General features: G+C 37.6%; 1 protein-coding gene across 2 annotated transcripts in view; it reads right to left on the reverse strand.

Moving 5' to 3' along the window:
• Positions 1-24,878, reverse strand: part of ITGAV (integrin subunit alpha V) — a 102,164-nt gene that overhangs the window by 47,541 nt on the left and 29,745 nt on the right. For both annotated transcript variants that reach the window (XM_061135098.1, XM_061135097.1), the window contains exons 3-5: positions 7,647-7,738; positions 5,731-5,845; positions 911-972 (exon numbers count right to left, since the gene is read on the reverse strand). In XM_061135098.1, the coding sequence (XP_060991081.1) occupies positions 911-972; positions 5,731-5,845; positions 7,647-7,738 (269 nt within the window). The remainder of the gene's footprint in view (positions 1-910; positions 973-5,730; positions 5,846-7,646; positions 7,739-24,878) is intronic.

A 24,878-nucleotide genomic window follows, 5' to 3' on the forward strand; every position in this document is an offset into this window, starting at 1 on the left:
TGAATTAAAATTAACTGCCTGATAAGGAGAGTTAACTAAAATTATTAGTACCTAATATTTAAGATTAAAAATATTAATTTACAAAAATAAGAAAATGCTTTATTAGTTTCTCTGAACCATGATTATAGTTTCTGTGCTTTTAGTAAATTTAAGGCACGTTTGCTTGCATTTTCTAAGTCATAGTAAGTTTCCTAAGAAAGCTCTACTTTTAATCGAGCAATGTGTTTTTGAGACTTCTCTAGGAGTAATTAATTTTCTCAATTTGTTATTCAAAATGTTCATATATCCCACAAAAAACCACACAAAAGCAAAAGTAAATTATATAAAGAAAAATTTCCTTTGAAAATATACATGGAATTCTTATTTTTTAAAAAATGATGAAAAATTATCAACTCTAGACAGCATATCAGCTTAGTTAAAAATACATAAAGCCCTATATATGAGATTTCTTACGGTAATTAAACTGCTTCATCTTTATTTATTGTTCGTAGGCACATAATAGATGGCAAACATGCATGTTTTTCAACTTTTATGTAACTAAACCCTGATTTGTAAAAAGCTCCCATTGATAGCTTTTATGAAAACTCAATTTCGGGCAAAAATAGAAAGCTTTAGTATAACAGTCTGTAAATCTATCCAACTGGAAATTTTAATATGAAGTCATAATAGCTGTCTACCTTCTGCTAAGGAGATTTTCTACCATTTTGATGTCTATTTCAAATAAGCAGTGTCTCCTTGGGAGAGAACAGTATCAGGCAAAGGATATCAAATGCATGGGTAATTTTTATTAGATGTTTCCATAAAACAGGTAATAGTTACAGAGAATATGAAGTATTATTCTGTAATTTTTAACCAAGGTTTAGATAACAAGGTAGATCTGAATCTCATTCAGTCTTAAATGAGAACTTACTTTAGTAAAATCAATGCTGAATCCTCCTTGACAAAATCCCTGTCCATCAGCATCAATATTTTCTAAAATAAAAAGATTGGAAATATACACAAACCCAGAAACAAACAAATAACACAAAACAAAACATGAGAAAAATCTGATATCACTGTAACTGTAAGATAATGTGCTAGTCTCTGAGAGTGTTCATTCATTCAGGCTCTTAATGGGTTATTAACACATTCTTAAAAAGTTAGTATGCATGTTTATCAACACCCATTAATCAGAAATGGCAACACAGAGAGATGAAAGTAACTGGACCAGTCAGCAAGGGGCAGAAAGAGCACCTAAGATAGTGAATTTCAAACTTTTATTTTTAACTACAGAAAGATTACAGCTTATATCATAGCTCACACAACCCAACATACACACATTATATTTCATTCCATCTTTTAAAAATTACTGGTTATGACCCATTCTTTGATTTCATTTAACAATGATGAGTCATGATCTTTGAGCTAAAAACTCCAATCTGAAATTTCTAATTCTTACTATTATTCCCCTACAGTTGCTAGGTCTTTGCTAAGTTATTATGAAGACTAATAAGCAGATATCTGCATTCCAATACATTTATAGCCAACAACAACAACAAATCTGAAAAAAACATAGTTCAGAATTTGGGGAGATGACCTAGTTGAATGTTCTGCAAAGAGCAAAATATACCCTTAAAACACATTTAGAAAGCCAACTTTTTAAAACATGACACTTTTAAGTATTTTCCAAATGATGACAGACTCAACTGTTTTACTCTTTTACAATTACCCCTTTTCCTACAGTTCTCACAAAGGGGACAATTAGCCAATTAATTTAAATTAGCTCTAATCACGATTAATACTGTACCTAGAATAGAGGTAACAGTGAGCAAGTCTTTTCCTTGTTTTATTTTGAGGATAATAAGAGCAATGAAAAACAGCTACTCTTTAGTCATCAAGGAATTATTGTAGTCAATGCCACAATATCTAAATAATTATGATATAATATTCCTGTATTTGCCACCCAAATATAGTAACCGAAAGTATCAACTTTCAGTCATAAGGACAACTTGCAAGAATTTCTGTCAAATACTCCCATCAAAATTTTGAACCCATTTTTAAAACCTGGGAACTGCCCTAAGATTCACACTTAATATCTAAATTTAGAAATTTTTTTAGAAAATAGCCTCAAGAGTATAATGCTCCCCCAATGTAAATTTTTCTAACCAAGAGGGAATGGGAAAATGTAGGGCTGGGGTTTCCAGCGTCTAGTGAATCATAGTAAGGAATTCTGCTCTGACCTCAAGTCAGTCTTTTGTTTCCTTTATTCGAGTTGCATCTGGGGAACTCTTTTAAGCTATTTATAAAGACATCCTTTTTTTATTATCTTACTGTACAGTTATTTACTTTATTTGGTTTCCCAGAACATCCAACTAGAAAACATTACTGTCCTTTAAAAATTTAACAGGTACATATTAAACAATGCAAATGTAAAGAATTTTCTGTTGACTATAATCATTTCAGGGAAGGCTTTTGTTTTTATTTGTATGGACAGTTAATATTTTTCCTGATCTTTAAGCCTGACAGCATTATAAATAATGTTACTGATCATGATAGTAAAAGCAGCTAATGTTTATTAAGCCCTTACTGTGAGTCCAGTACTGTACCAAAGCACTTAAATTCTTTTCAAATTTACACAGCAAAATTCTATGAGAATAACAGTATCCCTATTCTATAAGAGACACTGTTATTAGTCACAATTTACATGTAAAGAAGCTAAGGCTTACAGAAATTAAGGAGTTTAACCATGGTAAACCTGCTAGTACATAAAAGAGAGTGGATCTGAGGTGAAGAGTGTCTATACCATTAGGCTGAAGTATCTCAAACCAGCAGTGTATTTGTAATTCCCCGAGCAACCATCAAGGGGAAGAAAAAGAAAACTAGAAATGATACCTGAGAAAAATCTATGTGCAAATAATATTATCATCAGAAAGTAGACAGAAAGAACAAAGACTCAGTCAGAGCATGAAGCTGAAAGACTATTTAAATCATATGATTTGTGGTTCAGGCACTTTTAGAACAGAAAGACATTCAGCCTTTTGTGCAATGCCCAAGAATGGTCATAGATATAACAATGAAAAGCCAAAAGCAAACACAATCAGTAATAAGATAAGTTTTTACAGAGAGTAAAGTTCCATAGATTCACATAGGTCACAATAAAAATGAAAGCAAGTAAACAAACAAATGAACAACAATGACAAAACCCACAAACTACCACCACACCAAAACAAGCAGTTAACAAGAGCTGGCAGTGTAGCCCTACACAACTGGCATTCCCATGGACGATCAGTCATGGGGTTAGGTTACATAATTTATTGAAGTATGAAGAAGCCATAAACCACAAAACTTGCCTCTGAAGTCTTTTGTCTAAATCAGTGTTTTATCAATGATTAATTACCCATGACTACAGATAAGCATGACTGTAGATAAGCAGATAAGAATACAACCCGAGTTCTCAGATTCCCACTCTTGAGTGTGTTCCTCTGGGCAGTTTGCCCCGTGTACTTTAGGCCTGCATGTAGCTTAATATTTCAAAGGTTGAGCCCAAAAGTACATACAATGATCAAGAGATACTGAAAGCCAGACTTACTCGGAAGAAGGTATTCACTTTGAATTTTTTTTGAGATTTTTCTCTCTGCTTTTTCTAATACTTGAGGTGTCACTATCAGTAAAGGGCCAGGTAAAAAATGTTCAGGCTGAGGGGCTAGACAGGCTCTGTGGCAAGAATTCAACCCTCCCTTTGCAGATATTAATAGCGTGTGAACAAATGGGTGTGGTTATGTTCCAGTCAAACTTTATTTACAAAAACAGGCTCACAAGTCATAGTTTGCTGACCTGGTTTGGATGTTAAATACTTCGGAAAATAAGTTTAAAATGTCTGTGCTTAAACCAAATAAGTGAAGGCCTTATGGAGCAGCTACATCATGCAAACAGCCTTAATCCTCTAAATACATGTTAAGAAAAGAACTGGTCATTAGCAAAGAGGTAAAATGACGAAAAATACTAGGCAAACATCGCAGTATATCCTCAAGGGACCATCATCATTAGAATGCTTGTTTTCAGAAGGTTTCTTGTCCTCTTACATCAGGAATTAATCCAAACCTGCACTTGTGAAAGCAGAATGTACTCTCTATAGAAAAGCTGTGCTTAGTACAAAGGCAACTGAAATGGAAACTGCTTCCTATTGCTAATAATACAGGGAAAAGTTCCTTTGGAGTAAGACAGACAGGGGTTTATATCCGCATTAGATCACTCAGTACCATAACATGCAGGAAAAAACTATGACTTCAATTGTCTAGGTCTCGGTTCCCACATGTATCAGAGGAGAATAAGAATGATTTGCAGGTGTGCCCAGCACATAAACAGTAAGTTACAAGTATGGCACACAATGGTTAGTTCATCCTTGAGAGCTACAAAATTATCTTTTCATAATAGGAATATTTTCGCAATACAAAAATTAAAAACACCAATTTAGTCCTCACATTTTCCACACACCTCCAGACACCAATACCACGACCAAAGCACCAGCAAAAGGTGGTGACAGATGGTGTCAGGAACTGAGGATAAAGCTGCCCATTCCCTCCACCGTGTGCATTGTAGGCCTCCTGCCCTCCCATAATAAACAGTGTGGTTCTGGGTACATATCATTCTTTTCATGTTTACCTCCCACTCACAAAAGTAGGACCAAGGCAGTAGGCCAAGAAAACAAGCATTGAGTAAAATGATTTGCAACTTCTCAGAGGTTCAACTGCTTAGAATTTTGAAGACTAAGTTGATCCTTTGACCTGATGTCAGAAGTCGCCTGACAAGGGAAAAAAAGAGTCTAGCAGTAAGAATCTTACATGTTGTGCTTTTGTTATTAATTCTCTCTACTACACTACCTAGTGACCAGGGAAACAGAAAGAGGAAAGGCCTAAAAAGTGCTCCAGGTATAAACACCATACTGCATTTCAATAAGCTGTTTTTATGTTTCTGATATGAAGACCTGGGGTGGTGGGCCAACTCAGTGATGGTGGAGAAGCAAAAGGACTGCACCCTCCAAGAAGGAAAAAACATACAGAGTTTGGAAAGCATAATTAAAATTATAAATGCTCAAAGTCATCTTTAGTGACAATATAAATTTCACTGGAAATTTCAAATAATATTAGAGAACAGGGTGAGATCTTTTAGATCATCAAGTAAGTCTAGTTAACAGATTGACAAAGAGACTGATTAAAGCAAGGAAATTCAGACTCTGACTCCTAAGCCCAATGTTCTATCTTCCTATAAAAAATCTGGCTTCTTGAGAGAGATATATATATATTATTTTGTTTACTTTTAACACCATTATTAATATAAAGCTGTAAGTTCTCAAACTTTGGTTTCTATCAGAATTACCTCATAGAGTTTGTTAAAAACGCAGGTAGCCAGGCCTGATCTAGAACTGCTGAATCAGAATCATTAGCTGTGGGGCCTGATAGAGAAGTTCAAGGGAGCACCTTTTGACTAACAGTGACTAAAAATGCAGGCTTCCAAAATCAAATGTTAATTGTTACTGACCAAGGAAAAGGAAAACAACAGTTCTTAGGAAGAAAAGATAAGCCTGTTAACTGTATATTTGACATTTCTTTACATTAATAAAACTGCTTTCATTTTGCTCTCTCAAACATCATAGTATGTCTACAAATTTTAACACACACATACACACACATTTTTAACAGCCTAGGCTTCCCAATCCTCTCTGTAAAAGCTAGTACAACTTCCAACACATACTTGATCTGCATGGAGCATACTCAACAGTCTTTGTTCCGTCCTGAAGAAAGCATGTTCCAACAGGCTCTCTTTCCTGCTTCACCTCAGTCCTCCAGTGATACAGGGGGGCACAGGCCTAGAATCAAAGGGGGAGTCCATGCATAAACATCTTCTGAAAAAAATTAGTGCTTCAGATAATATTTAACATCCTTTTATAAGCATTAACAAAAATTAATCAAACCTATACTCCTAAATTTCTTATCATAGTACTGGACAAAGACTTTTATAAGGACTCTTCTCACATGCTTCTAAAGGCCATATGTGGAGTCTAGGTGTTTTGTTTTTTTTTTTTTTTCCGAAAATAGCAAAATCATTATTTCACGTGGTACCTTTTTGATTTTAGGTACCAAACTGAAGGTCACGGACCAAAGTTAGACTTTAACTAAATAATATAGCTCTAAGCTATAAAGCAAATAATTTATCAAATAAGAAGAGAGTAAAAGAATTTGCAGCACTTATTTTATTTACTTTTCAAATAAACTTATGACCTTTTTGCTTTCAGGGCTACAGATTTCAACACTACGTATAAGTGGTAGAATGCCTGTTTTAATAGCATAGTAATCTACCAAAGTATAACAATTCAATTTGCTGGGGCGGGGGGGAAGAAATCAATGAATTTTCTATAATATCCTTTAAAGCAAAACATTTAAAACAAACACTGCAAACAATACTGGGTTATATTTACCCTAAAAACTGAAAGTAAGCAATTGCTACTACTTCTCCACATGTACCTGATTTCCAGGGTGAAGTATTTGCCACTTAGGTGTATTTTTGCTTCCCTCTACCTCTTTCTGCCTAGAATGCCACTACTCTCAACTCCTCCCCTCACCTCTAACTGCAATATGACACATTCATAAGCTCCACTGAAATTTCCCTTCCTAAACAAACCCTTCCTTGATGCCCCACAATCCAATGGGAAAGAAAAAAAAATAATAAATACTATGCAGCTATTAAAATAGGGAAGGGCTCTCTGAGGAAGTGAATGTAGGGCTGAAATCAGACTGACCAGGAGCCAGCTCAAGTGAAAAGCAGTGAGTTACACATAAGATAAGCAGAGGGACAAACACTAAGGAACTAACTGAAATGACCTGGTATGGAAGGAATCAAAAGATGAGTGTAGCTGCAAGTGTAAGATGGAGAGAGATGATGGCAGAGAGACAGCAGCCAGTGACTGGACTATGAAGATGCTGATAAAAGCTAGGATGAACAGGAGATTTTTATTCTGAGAGTGATGTTCAGTTCAGTTCAGTTCAGTCACTCAGTCATGTCCAACTCTTTGCAACCCCATGAACTGCAGCACGCCAGCCTCCCTGTTCATCACCAACTCCCAGAGTCCACCCAAACCCATGTCCATCGAGTCAGTGATGCCATCCAACCACCTCATCCTCTATCGTCCCCTTCTCCTCCTGCCCTCAATCTTTCCCAGCATCAGGGTCTTTTCAAATGAGTTGGCTCTTCGCATCAGGTGGCCAAAGTATTGGAGTTTCAGCTTCAACATCAGTCCTTCCAATGAAAACCCAGGACTGATCTCCTTTAGGATGAACTGGTTGGATCTCCTGGCAGTCTAAGGGACTCTCAAGAGTCTTCTACAAGAGTCTTCTCAAGAGTCTTCTACAACACCACAGTTTAAAGGCATCAATTCTTCAGTGCTCAGCTTTCTTTATAGTCCAACTCTCACATCCATACATGACTACTGGAAAACCCATAGGCTTGACTAGATGGACCTTTGGGGACAAAGTAATTAGAGCTATGTTATCAGAATAGACTCTCTGCCCCTGAGCACACTGAATTTTACTACCAGCTTTCAAACAGAAAACTTGCTGTGTTTTCACATAAATTGATTAAATTTAACCTGTGAGTAAATACACAACACTTACCAAAATTTTATCCTGTTTTGACCTCACAGATGCTCCAAACCACTGATGAGACTTAAACTCCAATGGATCATCCTTGGCATAATCTCTGTTGCCTAAAATAAAATAAAATAAAATTTAAAACATTTTTAAAAAGCATGAAGGGTGAGAATCAAAATATGCTTTCTTTGTATAACAGAGTTTATTTCAACTCAGTGAGGTTTACAAATAGTATGCCTCTGATTAGTCAAATTTGGCTACTAATTTCATACACTTTTATATACTTTATACTTTCAACTAATCAGAAAAATGAAATGCAAGATGACTTGGAAGTGTCTCAGATTTGTTAATAGCCCTATCAATTGTCATAATATAGATGTGTAAAAGTCACAATAAGTGAAATTTTCCAGTTGCTAAATTATAAGATAATTAACTATTAAATATTTTCTGTATTCCCCAAAGTTCTTTCTGTAGCATAAAGATATTTCTGAAAATAGAAGGCTATGAAACACCTTTACAGAACACCAGCAGTTAAAGACTAAAGTAAAAGACTAAGATCTTGCCAATGACATTATACTATGAGTCAGAATCCAGGAGACATTATTTAGCTGGTAGGAAAAAGACTTAGATTTGGCACACTACATGCAAACATTTATTTTTCAGCATACATTATTGAAAAAATTATTTTGAGTATACCAAGTACTAGTAAAGCACTGTAGATTTTAAAAGAAAAAGATAAAAATCTTTTCCATGAGAAAGTTTTTGATCAGCTCAATGAACAAAAAATTACAGAAATAAATGCATAAACTATTAGGAGAGACTATTCTTAAAGACTAGTCTGTTCCTCTTAAAATCTACTCATAATAATCATTTCTTATAAACATATATTTCAATAACTATACTGAAGAGATTTATCAGACCAGTGTCAGCTTTAAGAATGCCAGCCAGTATGTAAATATCACCAAAAGGTTTGATTAAATCTACTCTCTAAATCTCAACCTTCTAAGATAGTGCTTACGGTTATTCAATTCCATTCTGAGGAATTTTTAGATCAACTGAAGAATTATAAATAATTAATGATCATTTCAATAATGCCAGACATTTCATAGGCAAGATGAAGGACATATTAGCTATACAGTTCTTTGAACTTTTTTGTTGTTTTTGCAAAAAAATAAACAATTTTAATTGTCACTCTCCAAAGTCCTCTATCTGTAGTCTAAACACCACTCACTTTTGTCAGTGGTCACAAAGCACCTTTTTATTAGCAAAGGGAGGGAGGAAGGATGAATGAACTAACTAATATATGCCTTCTACCAAGTAAATCAAGGTTTCCCAACAGTGGTTGGCTTGCCTTTGATGCCTATGTTCACATGCCGACCTCACTGGAAACAAGACACATCAATGACCTAAAGGTCCCCTAATGGCTCAGATATGCAGATGACACCACCCTTATGGCAGAAAGTGAAAATGAACTAAAAAGCCTCTTGATGAAAGTGAAAGAGGAGAGTGAAAAAGTCGGCTTAAAGCTCAACATTCAGAAAACCAAGATCATGGCATCTGGTCCCATCACCTCATGGGAAATAGATGGAGAGACAGTGGAAACAGTGTCAGACTTTATTTTTGGGGGCTCCCAAATCACTGCAGATGGTGATTGCAGTCATGAAATTAAAAGACGCTACTCCTTGGAAGGAAAGTTATGACCAACCTAGACAGCATATTAAAAAGCAGAGACATTACTTTGCCAACAAAGGTCCGTCTAGTCAAGGCTATGGTTTTTCCAGTGATCATGTATGGATGTGAGAGTTGGACTGTGAGGAAAACTGGGTGCCAAAAAATTAATGCTTTTGAACTGTGGTGTTGGAGAAGACTCTTGAGAGTCCCTTGGACTGCAAGGAGATCCAACCAGTCCATCCTAAAGGAGATCAACCCTGGGTGTTCATTGGAAGGACTGATGCTGTAGCTGAAACTCCATTACTTTGGCCACCTCATGCAAAGAGTTGACTCACTGGAAAAGACCCTGATGCTGGGAGGGATTGGGGGCAGGAGGAGAAGGGGACAACAGAGGATGAGATGGCTGGATGGCATCACCGACTCGTTGGGCATGAGTGTGAGTAAACTCCGGGAGTTGGTGATGGACAGGGAGGCCTGGCGTGCTGCGATTCATGGAGTCGCAAAGAGTTGGACATGAGTGAGCAACTGAACTGAACTGAAATGTACGGTCCATGTGCTCCCTTACATTTCCCATCCTCCCAGTTAGGTTAAAGCCACACAACTCATTTTAATCAGTAAGTTAAGTGCAGAAGTGGCATGTGTTCCTTCCAGTTCAAGTCAGTTAAGAGTGGGTATGAGTTCAGTGGTCATCAAGTAAATGCAAATCCAAAGTACAATAAGGTGTCATCTCATACCAGTTAAGAAGTCTATTATCAGATGTGGAGAAAAGGGAACCCTGATACACTGTTGACTGGCAATGTAAATTGGTGCAACCATTATGGAAAATGGTATGGAAGCTACAGAAGAAATTAAAGATAGGACTATTATGGCATGATCTGGCAACTCCACTCGAGGCATATGCCTGAAGGAAATATACCACTGTCTTAAAGCAATATCTGTAATCCCTTGTTCACTGAAGTATCAACAGTCAGGACATAGAAGCAACTTAAATGTCTATGGTCGAATGAATTTAAAAAAAAAAAAAAGAAAATACGGTCTATAATTAAAATGGAATATTATTCAATCTTAAGAAAAAAAATCCTGCCATGTCCACCATGTCTAGATGGTTGGATCTAGAAGGCATTATGTTAAGGGAAATAAGCCAGACACAGAAAAACAAATGCTTCATTCTATCACTTATATGTGAAATCTCAAATTGTCATTTCATTTTAAAAAACAAAGCAAAACAAAAACAGTGGATATAAATTCTCCATGTTTTCTTTCTCCCATCTATGAAACTGAAAAGAATAGATGGTGTGGAATTCCTTAATGAAAGAAGCCATAGTTCAAGTTTCTAAACCATCAAAAACAGCCAAATGATCAACACAAGATGAGGACATGAGCAAGAAATTATCCTTTTTTAAGTGAGTAAGATCTGGGTGTTTGTTTAAGGAAAAAAAAAAAAAAAATGTTGTTACTGTAGTACAGCCTAGCACAGTTTGAGCAACATATATTTTAAAAACAAAATGCTAAAAATGGCCTGACCTACAACTGCAAAGAGGCTTTGCCCTTGAAAGAACTGGACTCAATTAATAGTTTTTTCTAGGATTTTAGCCATAAAATGTATGATTACAAGTTGTGTAATAGGATTTTTTAAAATTCCACTGCAAGCTGAGTTCTCTCACTGGCTTTCTATTCTATTCTTTTCTACGAAGGAAATAAAGGCATCCCCCTACCCTTACATTAATGAGAAATACAGTATGAACCTGAAACAGCTGGTGCTTGGAGGGATACACTTCCAGTCACTATCACTTGCCACCATAAGAATCATGATAAACTCAGGTAAGCTTAGCCTGAGGGAACCAACTTTATGAACTTACATATCTGAGCAGAAAGCATAGCATTATCACAACTGCTGTCTTCTGCTTTCATTTAAAACAGCCTTTTCAGCAAGACCCTAAAGATATCCAGGCAGAAGCAGAACTTTTCTGTACTTCTGTATTTTGTTCTTTAATGAATGAAAGTACCACATGAGAGAGGAGCAACTCAAATTAATTCAAATTATGGCTCTATACAGTTCCTCATACTCTAATAAAACTACAATTAAAAAAAAGCAGACCCAACATCACTATATTCTTGCAAATACAAGTATTCCTGCCTAAAGACATCTGGTATAGCTTCCTCAAAAATGTCGATGTCATAAAAGACAAAATAAAAACAGTAAGATTCAAGAGTAAAAGAGAACGAGACATGACAACCCAATGCAAGATATGACCCTTGACTGACTCTTTCGTCTGAAGAAATTTTTCAAGTTACAAAGGACTTTATTAGATAACCATATTGTAATAATGACACATTTCTAGTCTGTGATGATGAGAGTGCTTTGGTTATATAAGGGAAGGTCCTAGTTATGGGGAACTATCTGCTATGGGAAGTATTCTGGGGGTAAAGTTTCACAATGTCTGCAAGAATACTTGAATCTAGGTGAAGGGGATACTGTTAATTACACTACAGTTTCAAATTTTCTGTAAGCTTAAAATTTTGCAAAATAAAAGTACAGCAGTCAGCAAGTACAAATTGTATGTACTATAGGCCAACAACAGAATATCTTTTATTTCTCTTTATTTGCACTCTTTATCATGTTTACTCTGGGCTTCCCAGGTGGCACTAATGGTCAGGAATCCACATGCCAATACAGGAGATGCGGGTTCGATCTCTGGGTCACGAGTATCCCCTGGAGGAGGAAATGCCAACCCACTCCAGTGTTCTTGACTGAAAAATTCCATGGACAGTCTCGCGGGCTACAGTCCATGGACTCGCAAAGAATTGGACATGACCGAGCATGCATGCACACACACACACACGCACACACACACACTTACTCTAATAATACCATTAAAAGTATTATAAAACAAATGAAAAAAATAAACATGAAATAAAGCCATATGCAAAGACAAATCTAAAGACCACAATCCAACCATGAAGAAACAAAACAGCCTCTGCTCACATTTTGGTATCTATCCTAAACATTTGTTTTAGGAATACATGCATATTCTTTTATGTAAAATAGATACTTTAAGCCAGTATTAAAAAACTAGAGAACAAGATGGCAGAGGAGTAGGTTTACATGGAGTACATCTCTCTCCACGGATACATCAGGAATACACCTTCAGACACAGAAGTGCACACAGAACACCAGCTCAAAGTGGACAGGAGTACCTGACAAGCAGAAAAGAATATATAGAACTAAGCAAAACTCGGTAGGATGAAGGAATTAGGGGGAAAAACAGGAGTGTTGGTAGGACTGGACCTGCCTTCAGTGGATAGGGGAAATGAAGTAGGGGTCCAATCCCCACATCAAGGCAATTGTCTGAGTCAGAGGAGAAACATTTAAGGCTGAGAGTGAAACAGCTGATCCGTGGCAGCCTAAGTGGAATGAGAACCAGACAGTCCTTGCCGCAGCCACACATACCCTGGACAGGGACGCAGGTCCCCTAGAAGGGGCAGTGGCTGGCAGCTGGAGTTTAGGGATTATGGAGAAATCCCAGGGCAAAGGCTGTCATTGACTGCGGAGAGATGGATTGAGGGGATGTGAGGGAGGAGATTGTGGTGGGAAATGCTCATGGAGGAAAGCCAGGCAGCCATGGAAGCAAGGAGATACTGCTGAGTCACGCATAGGAGGTTGAGCCATCACCATAGCCTCTCTCCCCCCACACAGGCCAGCATCAGCAGCTGAACAATAGAGAGGCTGGACCATCAAACGCCTGACCACTGAACTACAGAGAGGACCCCAGCCAGGTGCCCCTTTAAGTGCCTGACCCGCGGATCTACAGAGAGGACCCCCAGCCAGGGGGTGCCCCTCTATCTGCCTGACACGTGGAACAACAGAGTAGGACCCCAGCCAGGGTGCCTGCCCCTTTAAGTGCCTGACGCGCTGATCTACAGAGAGGACCCCAGACAGGGTGCCCCTTTAAGTGCCTGACGTGCCGATCTACAGAGGGCCCCAGGCAAGGGAGCCCTCTAAGTCCCTGAACGGGCGGAGCAAGCGAAAAAGACTGGCCAAAGCGGTCTTCTGATCACCAGCTACCAGAGGCTTCAAAAAAGACTCCGATAGGGCCACAACTCCTACTGTGGAGGCAGTCCGTGTCCCTGCACGCCAAGCAGCTGCACCACCTTCTCGCTCAACGCTCACTGGGCAGAGCTGCCACAGGCAAAAAGTCTTGCATCTATGCTCGCAGGGTCGCTTTCGGAGTATCCGACTCTTTGTGACCCTGTGGACTGCAGCATGCCAGGCTTCTCTGTCAGGGAGCGGGGTTCTCCAGGCAAGAACACTGGAGCGTGTTGGCCAACACTGGCTGCCATACCCTCTGGAGCACCGTATTTCCTGCTGCCCCAGCCGCCACCTCCCCCGAGTACCTGGTGCTGCCAGAACCCCTGCCACCCGAGCCGCTCTACCACCTCCACACCCGGCCCTCACAGGGGCAGACCCAAGGCCTCCAGGGCAGCCTCAGGAGCAAACCCCAGGGGACGACCCACATGCAGAGGTGGAAATAAAACCGCAACTGAATCCCAGGGTCAGTGTGACTGAGGAAGAAGACCCAAAACCTTCCACCAGCTGTACAAGCTGCAGATTAAATCCACAGGATCAACCAGGCAGACTGTGTCTGTGGAATCTATAAAAGGTCACTGAGAGCTCCCACAACAGAAAACGCACTAGTTCTGACAGCTGTGGACATCGGAGGCAAGAACACCCAGGAGTAGGACCAGATTAGAATCTGAGCTGTCCCCACAGCAGGTCCGGAGACCAGCACAGTGTTGGAGGGCATCCTGGGGAGGCGAGGTGGACTGTGACTGCCAGCGAGGGAAAGGACTCTGACAGCAGTGACTCGAGAAAAACATTTATTATTCTTATGTTTCGACTTCTTCTGTAGACTGTTTTGGATTTTTTTTTTTTTTTCCTTTTTTCCCCTCCCTCTGTTGTACTTGTCAACTTTATTGGCATTATGAAATTAAGCTTTTGAGTTCTTTTGTTTTTTTCCTCAGTCACATTTTTTATTATTGTGACAAGCTTCTGCCTCTGCGTTGGGTTTTTGCAGTTCTGGGGGGGTTCTGTTTTTTTCTTTTCTCCTTTTTAAATTTAAATTTTTAATTTTTAAAACCTATTATTACTTTTTCTACATTTATTCTCTTGTCTGCTTTTCCTACTCTTCTTTTCCCCTTGCACTTAATCATTAATGTATAGAAATCTTCTTTATATATTTCTATTTAACTTTGCATATCCTTTCTTTCTTTTCTTTCTTTCCTTTCTTCTCAATATATTTGTTACGTTTTATTTTCATTGCTTTATTTCCCAATTGGCACCTTGCTTTAGTTTTGTTATCCAGTTTATGCCTCTCAGTTAATTTTGTCCTGGTAGATAAACTTTTTGTTCGCCAGGCCAATCTACTGTACTTTATTTTTGTTGGACTGTTTTGATTTAGCTTATGGGTGGATATGTATATGTGCATATTCAGTCACACTGTTTATTACTGTTATAAACCTCTGCCTCTACGTTCGGCTTTTGCAGTCCTGTGGAGTTTTCCTTTTTTTCCCTTTCTTCTTTAGTTTTTTTTTTTTCTTTTCTTTTTATAATTTTAATTTCTTTAAACCCATTTTCTTTTTTCTACATTTATTTCTTTGTTTGCCTTTCTACTGCTCTCTTCCCCTTGCAGTTAATCTTTAATGTATATAAATCTTCTTCATCTACCTCTATTTAACTTTGCATATCTATTCTTTCTTCTCTTTCTTTAAGTTCCTCTCAACATATGTTAGTTTTGTTTTCATTGCTTTACTCCGCACTTAGCATCTTACTTTAGTTTTGTTTTCCACTTTGTGCTTTAGTTAGCTTTGTTCTAAACTGGTAAACATAATTTTTTATTTCCTTTGTTTGCCGGAGCAATCAATTGTACTTCATTTTTGTTGGAGTGTTTTGACTTTGCTCATGGGTGTATATGTATATATCTGTATCTCATTATTTTAATTATTATTTGCCTGATTTTATAACTGCCATTTGTCTGCATACATCTTTGGTTTCTCATTTGGGGTATTTGTTTTAATCTCACTCAATGATGTAACAAACCACTTATGGAATCTTTGTTCCTGACCAGAGATCAAGCCCTGAGCTTTTGGAGTGGGAGCACTGACTCCAAGGCTACCAGAGAACTGCCAACATTGGGTAGTATCACATAGTGAGAATTCACACAAAGGAAACCACTTGCATACAAGACCCAGCATCATCCACCCGCCAGTAGGACCCTGGGCAGGACGCCTCATCTAAACAACAAACAAAGCAAAAATACAGACCCAATCATCAGCAGACAGGATTACCACCTCACTCAGTCTTGCCCATCAGAGGAAAAACAAACAAAAACTCAGCACAAATCTCACCCTATACAAAGCTTACACAAACCACTGGACCAAACTTAGGAGGGCAGAAACCAAAAGGAAGAAAGAATTCAACCTTGAAGCCTGGGAAAAGGAGACCTAAAACACAGTAAGTTAAAAAAAATAATGAAAAGGTAGAGAAATACAACACAAATGAAGAAATAAACTGGACACACAGAAGTCCAAATAAATGAAGAGAAAATAAGGCAAACTCCCTGAAAAAAAATTGAGGATAATGATAGTAAAGATGATCAAAAACTTTGAAAACAAAAAGGGAGAAAATGCAAGAATCAATTAACAAAGACCTAGAATTATTAAAAAATAAACATAAAACATACAGAGACAACACAATTACTGAAATTAAAATACTCTAGAAGGAATCAATAGCAGAATATCTGAAGCAGAAGAATGATTAAGTGAGCTGGAAGATAAAATGGTAGAAATAACTCCTGAAGAGCAGAATAAAGTAAAAAGAATGAAAAGAACTGAGGATAGTCTCAGAGACCTCTGGGACAATATCAAACGCATCAACATTCAAATTATAGGGGCCCCAGAAGAAGAGAAAAGGTATGACAAAATTTTTGAAGAGTTAAAAATTTCCCCAACATGGAAAAGGAAATAAGTCAGTCAAGTCCAAGGGGCACAAAGAGTCCCATACAGGATAAAACCAAGGAGAAGCATGCCAAGACACATACTAATCAAACTAACAGACTAAACACAAAGAAAGAATACTAAAAGCAGCAAGGGAAAAGCAACAAGTAACATACAAGGGAAACCACATATGCTTAACAGCTGATCTTCCAGCAGAAACTGCAGGCCAGAAGGGAATGGCAAGATATACTTAAAGTACTAAAAAGAAAAATCTACAACCAAGATCACTCTACCCAGCAAGGATCTCATTCAAAATTGATGGAGACATCAAAAGCTTTTCAGACAAGCAAAATCTCTTGAGAGTTCAGTACCACCAAACCAGCTTTATGACAAATGTTAAAGGGATTTATATAGTCAAGAAATACAAGGGAAGAAAAAGATCTACAAAACCAACCCCAAATAATTAAGAAAATGACAACAGGACATGTATATCAATAATTACTTTAAATGTAAATGGGTTAAATGTTCCAACCAAAAGACAGAGACTGGCTGAATGGATACAAAAACAAGACCCATAATATGCTGTCTACAAGAAACCCACTTCAGACCTATAGACACATATAGACTGAAAGTGAGAGGATGGAAAAATATATTCCATACAAATGGGAAGCAAAAGAAAGCTGGAGGAGCAATCCTCATATCAGACAAAATAGACCTTAAAGAAGATTACAAGAGATAAGGAAGGACATTATATAATGATTAAGGGATCAATCCAACAGGAAGACATAACAATTATAAATATCTATGCACCCAACATTGGAGCACCTCAATACATAACACAAACATGTAAGACACAGAAGACATAAATATGTAAGACATAAAAGGAGAAATTGACAGTAACACAATAATAGTAGGAGACTTTAAACCCCACTCTCACAATCAGATCATCAAAACAGAAAATTAATAAGAAAACACAAGTCTTAAATGATACATTAGATGAGATGGATCTCATTGATATCTTCAGGACATTCCATTCAAATGCAGAAGAATACACCTTCTTCTCAAGTGCACATGGAACATTCTCCAGGATAGACCACATTTTGGGTCACAAATCAAACCTCAGTAAATTTAAGAAAATTGAGATCATATCAAGCATCTTCTCTGACCACAACACTATGAAACTAGATATCAATTACAAGAAAAAAACTGCAAGAAACACAAACACATGCAGATTAAAAAACATGCTTCTAATAACCAACAGGTTACTGAAGACATCAAAGGGAAAATCAAAAAATTTCTAGAAACAAATGACAATGAAAACACAACTCAAAACCTATGGGATGTGGCAAGAGGTTCTAAGTGGACAGTTTACAGCAATACAATCCTACCCCAAGAAATAAAAACATCAAATAGACAACCTAACTTTACACCTAAAACAACTATAAAAAGAAGAACAAAAAACCCCAAAATTTGTAGAAGGAAAGAAATCATGAAGATCCGACCAGAAATAAATGAAAAAAAAGAAAGAAAGAAAGAAACAATAGCAAAGATTAATGAAACTAAAAGCTTGTTCTTTGATAAGATAAACAAAATTGACAAACCTTTAGCCAGACTCATCAGAAAAAAAAGTGAGAAGAATCAAATCAACAAAATTAGAAATGAAAAAGGAGAGGTTACAACAGACAATGCAGAAATACAAAGGATTATAAGCAACTATTATGAACAACTACAACTATATGGCAATAAAATGGATAACATAATGGATAAAATGGAAGAAACAGACAGATTCTTAGAACTAAGTTCAATCTTTCATGACTGAACCAGGAAGAAATAGAAATTATGAACAACCCAATTACAAGCACTGAAATTGAAGCTGTGATCAAAAATCTCCCCCAAAACAAAAGCCCAGGACCAGATGGCTTCATAGGAGTATTCTACCAAACATTTAGAGAAGAGCTAATGACTATCCTTCTAAAACTGTTTCAAAAAACTGCAGAGGAAGGAACACTTCCAAACTCATTCTACGAGGCTACCATCACCCTGATACCAAAACCAGACAAAGACAACACACACAAAAAAACTACAGGCCAGTATCACTGATGAACATACATGCAAAAATCCTCAACAAAATTTTAGCAAACAGAATTCAGCAACACATCAAAAAGCTCATACACCATGATCAAGTTGGGTTTATTCCTGGGATACAAGGATTCTCCAATATACACAAATCAACCAAGGTGACACACCATATTAACAAACTGAAAGATAAAAACCATGATAATCTCAACAGATGCAGAAAAAGCCTTTGACAAAATTCAGCACCCATTTATGATCAAAACGCTTCAAAAAATGTGCACAGAAGGAACCTACCTCAACATAGTAAAGGTCATATATGAAGCCAACAGCAAACATTATTCTCAATGGTGAGAAACTGAAAGCATTCCCCCTAAGAACAGGAACAAGACAAGGGTGTCCACTTTCACCACTATTATTCAACATAGTTCTGGAAGTCTTAGCTTCAGCAATCAGAGAAGAAAAAGAAATAAAAGGAATCCAGATTGGAAAAGAAGAAAGCTCTCACTGCTTTCAGATGACATGATACTCTATATAGAAAACCCTAAAGATAGTATAAGAAAATTACTAGAGCTAATCAGTGAATTTAGCAAAGTTGCAGGATACAAAATCAATACACAGAAATCACTTCCATTTCTATACACTAACAATGAAAAATCAGAGAGGAAATTAAGGAATCAATCCCATTCACCAGTGCAACAAAAAGAATATCTAGGAATAACCTTACCTAAGGAGACCAAAGAACTATACACAGAAAATTATAAGACACTGATGAAAGAAATAAAAGACAACATAAACAGATGGAGAGATACTGCATGTTCCTGGGTAGGAAGAAATCAATACTGTGAAAATGACTATACTACCAAATGCAATCTACAAATTCAATGTGATCCCTATTAAGTTACCGGCATTTTTCACAGAACTAGAATAAAAAATTTCACAATTCATATGGAAACACAAAAGACCCTGAATAGCCAAAGTAGTCTTGAGAAAGGAGAATGGAGCTGGAGGAATCAACCTTCGGGATTTCAGATTATACTACAAAGCTACCGTCATCAAGACAGTATGGTACTAGCACAAAAAACAGAAATATAGGCCAATGGAACAAGATAGAAAGCCCAGAAATAAACCCATGCACCTATGGGTACCTTATTTTTGACAAAGGAGGCAAGAATATACAATTGGGGCAAAGACACCTTCTTCAATAAATGGTGCTGGGAAAACTGGATGGTTATGTGTAAAAGAATGAAACTGGAACACTTCCTAACACCACACACAAAGATAAACTCAAAATGGATTAAAGACCTAAATGTAAGATCAGAAACTATAAAACTCTTAGAGGAAAACATAGGCAGAACACTCGATGACATAAATCAAAGCAAGATCCTCTATGCCCCACCGCCTAAAGTAACAGAAATAAAAACAAAAGTAAACAAGTGGGATCTGATTAAACTTAAAAGCTTTTGCACAGCAAAGGAAACTATAAGCAAGGTGAAAAGACAACCCTCAGAATGGGAGAAAATAATAGCAAATGAAACAACTGACAAAGGATTAATTTACAAAATAAGCAACTCATACAACTTAGTACCAGAAAAACAAACAACCCAATCAAAAAGTGGGAAAAAGACCTAAACAGACATTTCTCCAAAGAAGACATATAGATGGCTAACAAACACATGAAAAGATGCTCCATGTGGCTCATTATTAGAAAAATGCAAATCAAAACAACAATGAGATATCACCTCACAACAGTCAGAATGGCCATCATCAGAAAGTCTACAAACAATAAATCCTGGAGAGGGTGTGGTGAAAAGGGAATGCTCTTACACTGTTGGTGAGAATGTAAATTGATACAGCCACTATGAAAGACGGTATGGAGATCCCTTAAAAAACTAGGAATAAAACCACCATATGACCCAGCAATCCCACTACTAGGCATATATCCTGAGGAAATAAAAATTGAAAAAGACACATGTGTCCCATTGTTCACTCCAGCACTATTTACAATAGCTAGAATATGGAAGCAACCTAGGTGTCCATCAACAGATGAATGGATAAAGAAGTTGTGGTATATATACACAATGGAATATTACTCAGCCATAAAAAGGAACACATTTGAGTCAGTTCTGATGAGGTGGATGAACCTAGAATCTATTATACAGAGTGAAGTAAGTCAGAAAGAGAAAGATAAATATCGTATTCTAACGCACATATACAGAATCTAGAAAAAATGGTACTGAAGAATTTATTTACAGGTCAGCAATGGAGAAACAGAATACACTTATGGACCTGGGGAGAGGGGAGGAGAGGGTGAGATGTATGGAAAGAGTCACTTGGAAACTCACATTACCATATGTAAAATAGAGAGCCAACAGGGATTTGCTGTGTGGCTCAGGAAACTCAAACAGGGGCTCTGTACCAACCTAGAGGGGTGGGGTGGGAGGGAGGGTCAAAGGGGAGGGGATAGATGTATACCTGTGGCTGATTCATGTTAAGGTTTGACAGAAAACAACAAAATTCTGTAAAGCAGTTATCCTTCAATAAAAAAATAAAACATTAAAAAAACATTATATTATTCTATATAAATGTATATACTTTTTTCAATGTCACAACATGTCAATAAAAGTAGACCGACAGCACCATTTTCACTGTTGTATAATACATCATACAGCTGCATAGCAGCTTATTTAATCAACCCCCTACATATCCTTTAGTTTCATGTTGAGTAATATTTCTATTTTGATTTAAGAGATTTACATATTCCCTCAAAGTCACATCCACTTTCTTCTTGAATTTCAAGAAGCTCAGCATAAGCTAACTGAGCATGAGCTCATTCCTAAGTGAAGATCATTCCTAAATGAAGGTTCCTAATCCTTCTGGAAAATGGAATGTAATATAGAATATTATTCTAATGGATAAATTTTTATTAAGTTTCCCAGATAAACTTATTCTTATATGTAAGAGTTCCCTTACTCTGAGCCTCTAGTCCCTTATACAAACCCCACTCATTCCCACCTGTAGGCCTTTTTACCCAAGGCCCTCTGACCTGGTATACCTTATTCCTTCCATGTTTGATCCAAACCCTAACTGAAAATTCAGTGCAACCGTCCATGACTCTAACACATAATGAAATGGCAGTCTTCCCTGAAGGAAATATCTGACACACAAAGACCAGTCATGGAAACAGGTAATTTACAGTGGAGGGATGGTAGAGTGTAAGGAGCACTGGGAAAGTCGGGCAGAGTACAGGGGAGGGATATGCTTTCTGGGTCAAGAAAAAACCCTGCAGAAAGAAACACAGCAATGCGTATTCTTGGATTTTTAGAGACTTGTGAGTTGTTCAGCGTGACTAGAGAAAAGGGTCTCTAGGTGGTCAAGAGCTTTCACACAATGCCAAGAATGGGATGCACGGTATTTTTCAATTGCTCTCTGTGCTAAGCAATTTTTCTTCAATTATACTCCTGAAAGATGGAAGAGAAGTTTTCTCTGTAAAATGATACCAATTCTTTTCCCACTACTTTGAAAAACGGTCTCCATATATATTTTTCCCAAAACAAATGAACTTTTCTCTATATTTGTAAGTGGTAGCTTTTTAATATGCTATCTAGGTTGGTCATAACTTTCCTTCCAAGGAGTAAGCACCTTTTAATTTCATGGCTGCAGTCACCATCTGCAGTGATTTTGGAGCCCCAAAAAATAAAGTCTGACACTGTTTCCACTGTTTTCCCATCTATTTGCCATGAGGTGATGGGACCAGATGCCATGATCTTAGTTTTCTGGATGTTGAGCTTTAAGCCAACTTTTTCACTCTCCTCTTTCACTTTCATCAAGAGGGTTTTTAGTTCCTCTTCACTCTCTGCCATAAGGGTGGTGTCATCTGCATATCTGAGGTTATTGATATTTCTCCTGGCAATCTTCATTCCAGCTTGTGCTTCTTCCAGCCCAGCATTTCTCATGATGTACTATGCATAGAAGTTAAATAAGCAGAGTGACAATATACAGCCTCGACGTACTCCTTTTCCTAATTGGAACCAGTCTATTGTTCCATGTCCAGTTCTAACTGTTGCTTCCTGACCTGCACACATGTTTCTCAAGAGGCAGGTCAGGTGGTCTGGTATTCCCATCTCCTTCAGAATTTTCCACAGTTTATTGTGATTCACACAGTCGAAGGTTTTGGTGTAGTCAATAAAGCAGAAATAGATGTTTTTCTGGAACTCTCTTGCTTTTTCGATGATCCAACAGATACTGGCAATTTGATCTCTGATTCCTCTGACTTTTCTAAAGCCAGCTTGAACATCTGGAAGTTCTCGATTCACGTATTGCTGAAGCCTGGCTTGGAGAGTTTTGAGCATTACTTTACTAGTTTGTGAGATAAGCACAATTGTGTAGTAGTTTGAGCATTCTTTGGGATTGCCTTTCTTAGGGATTGGAATGAAAACAGACCTTTTCCAGTCCTGTGGCCACTGCTGAGTTTTGCAAATTTGCTGGCATATTGAGTGCAGCACTTTCACAGCAACATCTTTCAGGATTTGAAATAGCTCAACTGGAATTCCATCACATCCACTAGCTTTGTTCATAGTTATACTTTCTAAGGCCCACTTGACTTCACATTCCAGGATGTCTGGCTACTTTGCCAACAAAGGTCCATCTGGTCAAGGCTATGGTTTTTCCAGTGGTCATGTATGGAAGTGAGAGTTGGACTGTGAAGAAAGCTGAGTGCCGAAAAATTGATGCTTTTCAACTGTGGTGTTAGAGAAGACTCTTGAGAGTCCCTTGGACTGCAAGGAGATCCAACCCGTCCATCCTGAAGGAGATTAGTCCTCGGTGTTCATTGGAAGGACTGATGCTGAAGCTGAAACTCCAGTATTTTGGCCACCTCATGCTAAGAGTTGACTCATTGGAAAAGACCCTGATGCTTGGAGGGATTGGGGGCAGGAGAAGGGGACGACAGAGGATGAGATGGCTGGATGGCATCACTGACTCGATGGGCATGAGTTTGAGTAAACTCCGGGAGTTTGTGATGGACAGGGAGGCCTGGCGTGCTGCGATTCATGGGGTCGCAAAGAGTCGGACACGACTGAGCAACTGAACTGAACTGAATTGTAAGTGGTAGCACAGGACACTGCAATGGACTGTTAAGTAATATGTGCTTCTCATTGCTACCATGTTCTGTGTCCTATTTTTTAAAAATAAGCTCCTATACCACCCCTACCATTATGTTTATGGATATCCGCTTTTGTGGACACCAGGTTAAGCTTAAGCTAAAGAAAGTCCAAGAAAATAAGTATTACATATATTTCAATTTTATTTTTATCATCAAGTACTATCATAAACAAAAATCCACAGTTCTTTCCAATATGGCAAGCAATTTGCCCACAGGATTTTAAAAAAATAAGAAACACCAGTCAAAAGTAAAAAAGCATCAGACAATATGACTTTTTTTTTTTTTTTTTTTAAAAAGCACATTTGAAAAGCCTGGAACTTATTTAAAACTTAGATATGCCCCCAAGACAATAATTACATCTTAAGGCATCAAATTATTAACTGTGTTTTCAATTACATTACCACACAAGAGAAGTCAAATACATTTGGCTGTAATGTATCGGCATACATTAACATCTAAAACTTAAGTCAACAGTTTTCCAAAAAATATGTATTGATACCACTCATTCAATTTAAACGCCTTCAGCTTCAACAAGTTCACAACCTCAAATTACCATTTCTTTAAGAAGTTTGCTCAATGGGAAGTTCTTCTTTACCAATCAGAACTTTTTTTTTCAGAGACCAAATCTTAAAATACCCAATTCAATCTCAGGCAGAAGTTTAACTCCGATGAAGTGTGACTAGATTTGGGTGGGAAGAAAGAAAAGGAAAGCCTGCTCTCCAAACACACTGACAAGAAGTTCATTCATGACCTGGCTGAAATTGGCAGCTAATCCAGGGCACATGAGGGAAGTAAATATTTTGAGTCATGGCCCTGAGTCACCATTTCGAGTGATGCCGGAACTCCCCAGGCTGCTTGGACCATGCCACCAACCTTGAAAGGGAAATCTAATACAGACAAACTGCAGAAATTCCAGTGCTGGAGGGAATGCTACCTCAGGCAACAGTCAAGAAAGAACAATGATTTCTGTCCACAGTTCTGTAAAACCCCTCGGAATATTAGCTCTGATCTCCCAAGTAAATTAAAAGGAAAAAGAAAATCTGATGCAATGGCAAAAGTGAGAAGAAACTGCCTGTATTATGTAAATTAAGACTCTATACTGTCACTTTCAAAAATGCATAGAGGAAAATGTTGCTAGAGAGTCCTGAAGTTAATTAGCAAGTACATCACCTGAGACTTGAAAATTTACTGTCTATTTTGGTTGGCATTTGAACTTGCCATTGCACTTTATCAGACTTCCATGATTTGAGGACTTCAGCACGGAAGCATACTGAACAACACAAACTGTCATAGCTTTAAGAGTTGGCCTGCTGATTATAGTACCCAATACTATTTTTTCTCATTTCCTCCAAGTG

Source organism: Dama dama, chromosome 33, assembly GCF_033118175.1.
Source record: "Dama dama isolate Ldn47 chromosome 33, ASM3311817v1, whole genome shotgun sequence".
In the NCBI taxonomy this organism is placed as follows: Eukaryota; Metazoa; Chordata; class Mammalia; order Artiodactyla; family Cervidae; genus Dama; species Dama dama.